This window comes from Babylonia areolata, chromosome 8 (assembly GCF_041734735.1).
Source record: "Babylonia areolata isolate BAREFJ2019XMU chromosome 8, ASM4173473v1, whole genome shotgun sequence".
NCBI lineage: Eukaryota > Metazoa > Mollusca > Gastropoda > Neogastropoda > Buccinidae > Babylonia > Babylonia areolata.
The window spans coordinates 40,538,441-40,550,940 of record NC_134883.1 but is presented as its reverse complement, the minus strand read 5'-3'; the positions used below and the strand labels follow the sequence as shown (position 1 = coordinate 40,550,940).

At 41.1% G+C, this 12,500-nt stretch overlaps 1 protein-coding gene across 1 annotated transcript in view; it reads left to right on the top strand.

Moving 5' to 3' along the window:
- The window catches only part of LOC143285182 (prostaglandin reductase 1-like), a 19,930-nt gene that overhangs the window by 6,280 nt on the left and 1,150 nt on the right, over nucleotides 1–12,500 (top strand). The window contains exons 4-8 of the mRNA XM_076592417.1: nucleotides 2,872–3,057; nucleotides 4,492–4,609; nucleotides 5,345–5,497; nucleotides 8,597–8,699; nucleotides 11,337–11,455. Coding sequence (XP_076448532.1) covers nucleotides 2,872–3,057; nucleotides 4,492–4,609; nucleotides 5,345–5,497; nucleotides 8,597–8,699; nucleotides 11,337–11,455 — 679 coding nt within the window. The remainder of the gene's footprint in view (nucleotides 1–2,871; nucleotides 3,058–4,491; nucleotides 4,610–5,344; nucleotides 5,498–8,596; nucleotides 8,700–11,336; nucleotides 11,456–12,500) is intronic.

Genomic DNA, 12,500 nt, shown 5'->3' with positions numbered 1-12,500 from the left:
CACACACTCGCACGCACGCACGCACGCACAGTGAAAAGTGTATTTTAAAAAATCCCAAACTGGTAGCGAAAAGACACTATCCCAAAGAACGAACAGGCACGCACGCACACACACACACACACACACACACACACACACACACACACACACACACTCCATCCCCCCCCCCCACACACACACATACACACACACTCCACACCCCACCCCCCCGCACCCCCCCTCCACACACACCGCATGCACTTTGCTCACGTAAAAGAACCCACGGCAACAAATGTGTTGTCCCTGGCAAAATTATGTAGAAAAATCCACTTCGACAGGAAAGCAAATAGAACTGTCACACACACACACACTCTCTCTCTCTCTCTCTCTCTCTCACTCACACACACACACACACACACACACACACACACACACACACACACACACACACAATGGAACCCCCCAAAATATAAACGTTTAGGCATTTGGTTCACAGAATATCTATCAAAAATAACTGAAGTGAATACTAGAGTTAAATTGATAGACGCTAAGAAGCTTTTCAAGATTTGGTCAAAACGTATGTGTACACCCCTTGGTAGAATTGCTATTTTTAAAATCACTTATACTTTCAAAACTCATTTACTTGTGGATTCTTCTCCCCAATCCCCCGGACAAAGAGATATTTGTATTTGTATTTCTTTTTATCACAACAGATTTCTCTGTGTGAAATTCGGGCTGCTGTCCCCAGGGAGAGCGCGTCGCTACACTACAGCGCCACCCATTTTTTGGTATTTTTTCCTGCGTGCAGTTTTATTTGTTTTTCCTATCGCAGTGGATTTTTCTACAGAATTTTGCCAGGAACAACCCTTTTGTTGCCGTGGGTTCTTTTACGTGCGCTAAGTGCATGCTGCACACCCGACCTCGGTTTATCGTCTCATCCGAATGACTAGCGTCCAGACCACCACTCAAGGTCTAGTGGAGGAGGAGAAAATATCGGCGGCTGAGCCGTGATTCGAACCAGCGCGCTCAGATTCTCTCGCTTCCTTGGTGGACGCGTTACCTCCAGGCCATCACAAGAGATAAATCAGCTGCAGAAACTGTGCTATGAATTTATATGGGATGATAAAACAGATAAGATTAAAGGAATATATACAGTACATAATGTTGGAAATGGAAGTTTGGGTACTCCAAATATACAAAAGTACATAGAGACTCTAAAATATCATGGGTTATGAAACTACACACAGGAACAGCAATGTGGAAAAAAATATTCTTAGTCAGATCCCCAGAAATGAACTCCCTGGATCTGTATGGACCAAGAAAATTTGTAAACGTTGAATGTAATAGATTCTAGAAAGATGTATATTGGGCATATGAGAATTTTACAAAACATGTTAGGTTAATAGAAGCACAAGAGGCACACGTAGAACCACTTTTTCATAACGACAAATTTAAAGTCGGTAATAAGACAGTTTATTTTAAAAAACTGGACAAGTAAAGGTATTTTTCTGGTTAGAGATATTGTAGATGAAAATGGGTGCTTCCTTAGTCGTAACTATTTAACAGAAAAATATGATGTTAAAGTTAATTATTTACTGTATATGGGATTTATACGTTTCATTAAAAGTTACTTAAGCACAAACAATATTGCAGTCACAGATAAAACTTGCAATAAAGAACGAAAAGCACTGCATATAATAGCTAATGTTAAGAAAGGATCTAAAATATATTATGGTATATAACTTAAACCAATTTTCTATACAATATAAATTCTTTTATCAAGTAGGAGCAAAAACTAGATATTGCAATAAATTGGGATACCACTATGAAAAGAAACAAGTGAAAAACATAAAGGAAGTAAGATTGAAATGGTTCCAGATTAGAATATGTCATGGCATATTGGTTACAAACAAACAAAAAACTATATAAAAAAAAAAAGGGTATAACAAATTGTGACATGTGCAGTTTCTGTAAAAATGAAATAGACACAATTCAACACTACTTATGGCACTGTACATTTACTTCGCTCTTTTGGGGGGGACGTAGAGAATGTCTTGAAGGAAAAATGTGAACATTGTGCAAATGTAAAGTTGAATATAGAGTTAGTATTATTTGGAAATGATGATATTACAAAAAACAGATGAAATATTTGACTGTATCATTCTAGTGGCGAAACATTTCATTTATAAATGCAGAATAAATAAAATCAAACCATGTATAAAGTACTTCCTTACAGACCTAAGAAACATATATAAAACTGAAAAATATATACACTCGATGGGAATGATGTTCATAGCATTTTCTAGAAAATGGTACCCATACGTTAAAATGATTGAAGGCAACAAGGAAGAGGAAAGACAACCACGAATGTAACGGTTGTTCTTTTATTTATTTAAAAAAATTTTTTTTCCTTTCATTTAATTTACTTCTCTCAAGGCCTGACTAAGCGCGCTGGGTTACGCTGCTGGTCAGGCATCTGCTTGGCAGATGTGGTGTAGCGTATATGGATTTGTCCGAACGCAGTGACGCCTCCTTGAGCTACTGAAACTGAAACTTGCTTTTTTTTATGCAGTGCATATGACTTTTTTTATTTCTGTTTTTTTTCTCTGTATACAAACAATGTTGTGTTATTATTTTCCTGGTTTACAGTTTAAGTAATGCACAATAACAAATATTATTAATTACAAACATTATTTTTGTATGTCTGTCTGTATGTATTAAATGTTAAACTCGAATAAAAAAAATTATTTAAAAAGAAATAATAAAAATTATTTTAAAAAAAAGAAAAAAAGGTGGCTCTGTCAGTGTAGTGACGAGAAATCTGTTGTGAAGTCTGAAAAAAGAAGGCACTTGAGATGATCCCCCCCCCCCAACTTTCCACCCCCCGGACAGAGTGAAGGTGAGCAACAACGCAGACTTCCCTGAAGGGACCCTGGTGCTGTCCTTCCTGGGCTGGCGGACCCTCACGGTGCTGTCCAACCCCGAGGCCCCTGCCGTGTTCGGCCCCCTGGTCAGAAAGCTGCCGGACTTTGGGGACCTCCCTCCCTCCCTGGCCTTGGGCTGTGTGGGGATGCCAGGGTGAGTGGTGGGGTGTGGGGTTTGGGGAGGGGGTGGTGGTCCCTGCTCGGACCTCTTCTGTCGTTTACTAGAGTTCTACATTTGCTCTGTGTGTGTGTGTGTTGTGTGTGTGTGTGTGTGTTGTGTGTGTGTGTGTGTGTGTGTGTGTGTGTGTGTGTGTGTGCTGGACGTTTTCAAGTGTGTGTGTGTGATCTGCAAGTTTTCTTCTCTCTCTCTCTCTCTCTCTCTATATATATATATAGATAGATATATATATATATGGGTAGATAGATAGATAGATATACACATACATACATGTTGTTGTGTATGTGTGTGTTTTATGTCGTCATGTGCTGTAATATGCCATTATGCACTATTGTATATATTATAGATAGTTTCACGTGAGGCACTTTGAGCCCGTGGGGTGTTTGCGCCAAGTAAGTACCATATATTATTATTTTCAGGATCAACACTCAGTTTGTATCACAGACTGACATAAGCTTACAGTTGGTCCAACAGCAAAGTGAGAGCTGTATGATCATTGGTTTCTCCAGTGCAAGGGGAAGTCATTTACAGCTTAGTCTTTTGTGAAGGACTATGACTCTCAAAACTAGGGAGGCAAGATTGCACTGGGTCTTAGTGCTGCAGCCTTGGGGACTAGCTGGCCTTTGGGGAACCATCCCAAACACCGGCGCTCCTAAAACCCTCTTTGCCGAGAGAGTGAGGATGTGACTTCGGCAAGACACTCTCCACTCCAGTTTGGAAACAAACTATGACCTTCTTGGCCAAGACAGTGGGGAGGTAACCTGGGCAAGACACTCTCTACTCCAGTTTGGAAACAAACTATGACCTTCTTGGCCAAGACAGTGGGGATGTAACCTGGGCAAGACACTCTCCACTCCAGTTTGGAAACAAACTATGACCTTCTTGGCCAAGAGAGTGGGGATGTAACCTGGGCAAGACACTCTCCACTCCAGTTTGGAAACAAACTATGACCTTCTTGGCCAAGACAGTGGGGATGTAACCTGGGCAAGACAGTGGGGATGTAACCTGGGCAAGACAGTGGGGATGTAACCTGGGCAAGACACTCTCCACTCCAGTTTGGAAACAAACTATGACCTTCTTGGCCAAGAGAGTGGGGATGTAACCTGGGCAAGACAGTGGGGATGTAACCTGGGCAAGACAGTGGGGATGTAACCTGGGCAAGACACTCTCCACTCCAGTTTGGAAACAAACTAGGACCTTCTTGGCCAAGACAGTGGGGATGTAACCTGGGCAAGACACTCTCCACTTCACTTCGCAAACAAACCACGATTCTGAGGTGGAGCCTTCTCTTTGGGTAGAATCAAATTCTAGCCCAGGTAGTTGGGGCAGCAGTTGCAACCTCTGGTTTTCTGATGGTCACAGTCGGACACGAGTGACTATCATATATGTTTTTTTTGTGTGTGTTTTCAGGTTAACAGCCTATTTCGGACTGCTGGAGAGGGGTGAGGCCAAAGCAGGGGACGTGGTGTTGGTCAGTGCCGCCGCTGGGGCAGTGGGCAGTGTGGTGGGACAGATCGCCAAGATCAAGGTACTGACTGACCACTGTGTGTGTCTGTGTGTGGTATTGCGTATCGTCTGACGACGTCCTGAACACAATATGGCAAAATAAAGGAGAGGTGTTAATAATTTTTTTTTTTAATCTATAAATGAATTTTATTCTATGCCGAGTTGGACTTTAAATCTGAGGGTCCCGGGTTCGAATCTCGGTAACGGCGCCTGGTGGGTAAAGGGTGGACATTTTTTCGAAGCCCACATTTCAGCCGCGTTTGTGTAGTTTGGGCTGCGTTCTTATCTCTGGAGTCACTGACGTCGTCATCGTTCACGATCGATAGTCTTCCGTGATGATGATGATGATGATGACGATGATTATAATGTGCAGTGACTATGTGGGTCGAGCTTTCCTGGTCTGTGTAAGCACCACCAAAAACAGTAATTAAAGGAGTACAGGGGCCGTCCTATCAGGTTGAAGAGAGAGCACGACAATATTGAAAATGCCCCCCCCCCCTCCCCCCCCCCCCCTTCTCTCTCTCTCTCTCTCTTCCTCTCTCTCTCTCTCTCTCTCTCTCTCTCTCTCTCTCTCACACACACACACGCACACACACACACACACACACACACACACACACACACACACACACACACTGCACATTAAAAGAACGTGTTATGAAAAAAAAAATCCAGTTCCTTTTATTTATATCCAGGTCTTATTATTTTTGTATCTTTGCATGCATAACAATTTAGTAGGTAATCGTTGGACTTCCAGGGCTGCACTGTGATTGGTTCAGCTGGATCCAAGGAGAAATGTGATTGGCTGAAAGAACTGGGCTTTGATCACGTGTTCAACTACAAAGAGACCGCAGTGGATGAAGCCTTGAAGCAGTTCGCCCCTGGCGGTATCGACCTGTACTTTGATAACGTGAGTACATGCAGACACTGATGTTGAACTGTGTGTCTTCATACTTTGATAACGGAAGTACAGACACTGATGTTGAACTATGTGTCTTCATACTTTGATAACGTAAGTACATGCAGACACTGATTTTGAACTGTGTGTGTTCATACTTTGATAACGTAAGTACATGCAGACACTGATTTTGAACTGTGTGTGTTCATACTTTGATAACGTAAGTACAGACACTGACGTTGAACTGTGTGTGTTCATACTTTGATAACGTAAGTACAGACACTGATGTTGAACTGTGTGTGTTCATACTTTTGATAACGTAAGTACAGACACTGATGTTGAACTCTGTGTGTTCATACTTTTGATAACGTAAGTACAGACACTGATGTTGAACTGTGTGTGTTCATACTTTGATAACGTAAGTACAGACACTGATGTTGAAGTATGTGTGTTCATACTTTGATAACGTAAGTTTGAACTGTGTGTGTTCATACTTTTGATAACGTAAGTACAGACAATGATATTGACCTGTGTATGTTCATACTTTGATAACGTAAGTACAGACACTGATGTTGAACTGTGTACGTTCATACTTTGATAAGGTAAACTTGTACAGATACTGCTGTTGAACTGTGTATGTTCATACTTTGATAAGGTAAACTTGTACATACTCTGATGTTGAACTCCGTGTGTGTTTGTTCATTATTGTTTAATTCAGAGATACTCCATTGGAATGCTGGAGAGGGATCGTGTGTGTGTGTGTGTGTGTGTGTGTGTGTGTGTGTGTGCTTTCGAGAGGTGAGAATTGTCCCGAAACGGCATGTGCGCACACGATAACAGTATCAACGCATGTTTGTAACGGCATCTGCACTGGGCCTACTGTGGCATCAACACACTATGTAACGACAACAGCACACCATGAAACAGCATCAACACACACTGTAACGCCATCAACACTACCATGTAACGGAACCAATACATGTAACGGCATCAAAACACTGTGGAATGGCGTCAACACTTGTAACAGACACACTGCGTAACGGCCTCAGCACACTGTTGTAACGGCATCAACACATTATAACGGCATCAACACATTGTAGCGGCATTAACACGCTGTTTAGTAACGGCATCAACACACTGTTTAGCAACGGCATCAACACACTGTTTAGTAACGGCATCAACACACTATGTAACGGCATCAACACATTGTAACGGCATTAACACACTGTTTAGTAACGGCATCAACACACTGTTTAGCAACGGCATCAACACACTGTTTAGTAACGGCAGCCACACTGTTTAGTAACGGCATCCACACTGTGTAACGGTATCAACACACTATGTAACGGCATCAACACATTGTAACGGCTTCAACACATTGTAACGGCATCATCACATCAACACATTGTAACGGCATCAACACATTGTATCGGCATCAACACATTGTAACGGCATCAACACACTGTTTAGTAACGGCATCAACACACTGTAACGGCATCAACACACTATGTAACGGCATCAACACACTGTAACGGCATCTACACACTGTGTAACGGCATCAAATCATTGTAACGGCATCAACACACTGTGTAACGGCATCAACGCAATGGAATCAACACACGGCATCAACACTATTGTGCAACAGCATCACCACGGTAATGTGTAGTAACGACATCAGCTTACTGTAACGACTGCAACGGTGGCATCCACACACTACCTGCTTCTACACACTGTGTAACGGCTTCAACTTACTGTGTAACGGCATCAGTTTACTGTAACGACTGTAACGGTGGCATCCATACACTACCTGCTTCTGCACACTGTGTAACGGCTTCAGCTTACTGTGTAACCGTTTCAACACACTGTGTAACGGCTTCAACACACTGTGTAACAGCTTCAGCACACTGTGAAACGGCTTCAGCACACTGTGTAACAGCTTCAACAAACTGTGTAACAGCTTCAGCGCACTGTGTAACGGCTTCAGCACACTGTGTAACCGCTTAAACACACTGTGTAACCGCTTCAACACACTGTGTAACAGCTTCAACACACTGTGTAACCGCTTCAACACACTGTGTAACTGCTTCAGCACACTGTGTAACCGCTTCAACACACTGTGTAACTGCTTCAGCACACTGTGAAACCGCTTCAACACACTGTGTAACCGCTTCAGCGCACTGTGTAACGGCTTCAGCACACTGTAACCGCTTCAACACACTGTGTAACCGCTTCAACACACTGTGTAACCGCTTCAACACACTGTGTAACGGCTTCAACACACTGTGTAACGGCTTCAGCGCACTGTGTAACCATTTCAACACACTGTGTAACCGCTTCAACATACTGTGTAACGGCTTCAGCGCACTGTGTAACCATTTCAACACACTGTGTAACCGCTTCAGCGCACTTTGTAACGGCTTCAGCACACTGTGTAACGGCTTCAACACACTGTGTAACCGCTTAAACACTCTGTGTAACAGCTTCAACACACTGTGTAACAGCTTCAACACACTGTGAAACCGCTTCAACACACTGTGTAACCGTTTCAACACACTGTGTAACAGCTTCAACACTGTAACCGTTTCAACACACTGTGTAACAGCTTCAGCACACCGTGTAACCATTTCAACACACTGTGTAACGGCTTCAGCACACTGTGTAACCGCTTCAACACACTGTGTAACCGCTTCAACACACTGTGTAACCGCTTCAACACACTGTGTAACCGCTTTAACACACTGTGTAACCACTTCAACACACTGTGTAACCGCTTCAACACACTGTAACCGCTTCAGCATACTGTGCAACGGCTTCAGCGCACTGTGTAACCGCTCCAACACACTGTGTAACCGCTTCAACACACTGTGTAACCGCTCCAACACACTGTGTAACCGCTTCAACACACTCTGAGAATGCATCATAGCGTTGTGTGACGGTATTAGTGCACAATGTGACTACATAAACACACTGTGTTAACGGTTAGGAGCAAGCTGTTTAAATTAACTGACATCGGCACATTGTGTGTGACCGGCTTCCACACCACTGTGTAACGACATGGACTCGCTGTAACGAGTGTAACAACGGTGGTGGCATCCGCCTGCTGTGTAACAGGTGGCAGGAGACTTCTCCTTCGCTGTGCTGCAGAACCACATGAAGGTCAGGGGTCGGGTGGTGTGCTGTGGAGCCATCTCTGAATACAACACGGACAACACAGGTGTGTGTGTGTGTGTGTGTGTGTGTGTGTGTGTGTGTGTGTGTGTGTACATACATACATACATATATATATATATAGATATATATACATATATATATATATATATATATATATATAGAGAGAGAGAGAGAGAGAGAGAAATAATGCACGTGTATTCTGTTATCTCCTGCCCCAAACTACCTACCAACCTACCTACCACGTACCTGTTTCTGTCTACTAGTCTCTGTCTCTCTTCTTCTTATTTTTGTGTGTGTGTGTGTGTGTGTGTGTTTTACATCAAAACAGGAAGTAAAAGGCTAACAAGAGCAAAAAGCAACTTTATCTTATCATGTTAACTACGTACTGTATCATATTTGGCCTCAGTCAACCTCCCACAACAATCCTTCACTTGTTAGATTTTTTTTTCCGTTGAACTTCCATATTCTTTGTTACGCATACTTTGACCCAGTTTTTGGACCCTTGTGGACATTTCGGCAACAACAGCAGTAAGACCAGTGCAGAAATGAAGTCATTTCCATGGCGCCCATCCGGGTTGACTTAACGAGTATTATACAAAAAGCTCGTTGGATGAAATAGTACTGCGAACGACGGTACGGGTAAACCATTGCGTAATAGTGCAGGAATCCTAAATGTAACAACGTCGTACGTCATACGTTCTATGGCATTCAATATATGATATAATTAAGAATGTTTCTCAGGTATGTCTATCTGTGATCATACTACCAGCTTTTATGAAGTGTTCCTGAACAACTGTGTGTATCGTTACCGCATTTAAATTTTTTTTTTTTTTTTTTATCTTTTCTTTTCTTTTTTTGTGTGTAATATTTCTCAGCAATGTCTCTCTGTGATGATCATACCTGCTTGTATGAAGTGTTCCTGAACAACTTTGTGTATCGTTACCGCTTTTTTTTCTTTTGCTTTTTTTATTTTTTTTTATCTTTTCTTTTTTTGTGTGTAATATTTCTCAGCAATGTCTATGTGTGATCATACCTGCTTTTATGAAGTATTCCTGAACAACTTTGTATATCGTTACCGCTTTTTTTTCTTCTTTTTTTATCTTTTCTTTTTTGTGTGTAATATTTCTCAGCAATGTCTCTCTGTGATGATCATACCTGCTTGTATGAAGTGTTCCTTAACAACTTTGTATATCGTTACCGCTTTTTTTTAATTTTTAATCTTTTCTTTTCTTTTTTTGTGTGTAATATTTCTCAGCAATGTCTATCTGTGATCATACCTGCTTTTAGGAAGTGTTCCTGAACAACTGTGTGTATCGTTACCGCATTTAATTTTTTTTATTTTTTTTTTTATCTTTTCTTTTCTTTTTTTGTGTGTAATATTTCTCAGCAATGTCTATCTGTGATCATACTACCAGCTTTTATGAAGTGTTCCTGAACAACTGTGTGTATCGTTACCGCATTTAAATTTTTTTTTTTTTTTTTTTATCTTTTCTTTTCTTTTTTTTGTGTGTAATATTTCTCAGCAATGTCTCTCTGTGATGATCATACCTGCTTGTATGAAGTGTTCCTGAACAACTTTGTGTATCGTTACCGCTTTTTTTTCTTTTGCTTTTTTTATTTTTTTATATCTTTTCTTTTTTTGTGTGTAATATTTCTCAGCAATGTCTATCTGTGATCATACCTGCTTTTATGAAGTATTCCTGAACAACTGTGTGTATCGTTACCGCTTTTTTTTCTTCTTTTTTTATCTTTTCTTTTTTGTGTGTAATATTTCTCAGCAATGTCTCTCTGTGATGATCATACCTGCTTGTATGAAGTGTTCCTTAACAACTTTGTATATCGTTACCGCTTTTTTTTAATTTTTAATCTTTTCTTTTCTTTTTTTGTGTGTAATATTTCTCAGCGATGTCTATGTGTGATCATACCTGCTTTTAGGAAGTGTTCCTAAACAACTTTGTGTATCGTTACCGATTTTTTATTTTTATTATTTTTTTTTTTTTATCTTTTCTTTTTTTGTGTGTAATATTTCTTAGCGATGTCTATGTGTGATCATACCTGCTTGTATGAAGTGTTCCTGAACAACTTTGTATATCGTTACCGCTTTTTTTTCTTCTTCTTTTTTTATCTTTTCTTTTTTGTGTGTAATATTTCTCAGCAATGTCTCTCTGTGATGATCATACCTGCTTGTATGAAGTGTTCCTTAACAACTTTGTGTATCGTTACCGCTTTTTTTTAATTTTTAATCTTTTCTTTTCTTTTTTTGTGTGTAATATTTCTCAGCAATGTCTATCTGTGATCATACCTGCTTTTAGGAAGTGTTCCTGAACAACTGTGTGTATCGTTACCGCATTTAATTTTTTTTATTTTTTTTTTATCTTTTCTTTTCTTTTTTTGTGTGTAATATTTCTCAGCAATGTCTCTCTGTGATGATCATACCTGCTTTTATGAAGTGTTCCTGAACAACTGTGTGTATCGTTACCGCATTTAAATTTTTTTTTTTTAAATCTTTTCTTTTCTTTTTTTGTGTGTAATATTTCTCAGCAATGTCTCTCTGTGATGATCATACCTGCTTGTATGAAGTGTTCCTTAACAACTTTGTATGATATTTTTCGTATCGGTACGCAACAAAAAAAAAAAAAAAAAAAAAAAAAAATCTGAGCGATGTCTATGTGATCCACAGGCCGCTCCATCTACCTGTCAGTGATAGGCAAGATGCTGGAGCTTCGCGGCATGTCCATGGTTGAGTACAAGAACCGCTACTCTGAGGGCATGTCGCCCCTGCTGCAGTGGGTGAAGGAGGTGCGTCTACAAATCAAATCAATTCTTCTTCTTCTTCTTCTGCTTCTGCGTTCGTGGGCTGCAACTTCCACGTTCACTCGCATGTACACGAGTGGGCTTTTACGTGCATGACCGTTTTTACCCCGCCATGTAGGCAGCCATACTCCGCTTTCGGGGTGTGCATGCTGGGTGTGTTCTTGTTTCCATAACCCACCGAACGCTGGCATGGATTACAGGATCTTTAACGTGCGTATTTGATCTTCTGCATGCGTTTACACACGAAGGGGGTTCAGGCACTAGCAGGTCTGCACATATGTTGACCTGGGAGATCGGAAAATTCTCCACCCTTTACCCACCAGGTGCGGTCACCGTGATTCGAACCCGGGACCCTCAGATTGAAAGTCCAACGCTTTAACCACTCGGCTATTGCGCCCGTCAAATCAAATCAATAATATGGATACTTACATAGCGCCTATCCTCGGTCAGAGACCAAGCTCTAAGCGCTTTACAAACACGGGGTCATAATTATGCACAACAGGCTGCCTACCTGGGTAGAGCCGACTGGCGGACTGCCCATTGGGCGCTCATCATTCGTTTCCTGTGTTATTCAGACAGATTCCGGGCTCGTACAGATAAACAGTCATTTCAAACATGTCACATTTTACTTGTATGACCGTATTGTTTATTTACCCCGCCATGTACGTAGCCATACTCCGTTTTCAGGGAGGTGGGTGGGTGGGTGCATGCTTGGTATGTTCTTGTTTCCATAACCCACCGAACATCAGTGGATTACAGGATCTTTAACGTACGTATACACACCAAGGGGGTTCAAGCACTAGCAGATCTGCACATGATTATGTGGACCTGGGAGATCGGGGGAAAAAAAAAATCTCCACCCTTTACCCACCAGGCGCCGTAACCGAGATTCGAACCGGAGACCCTCAGATTAAAGTCCAACGCCAAGTCCAAATCAAACCATATATCGTATCAGATTAGATCAAATCAAATTTATTTTTTCTTTTTCTTTTTTTTCTTCTTCTTTTTTTTTTTTTTTTTTTTTTTTTTT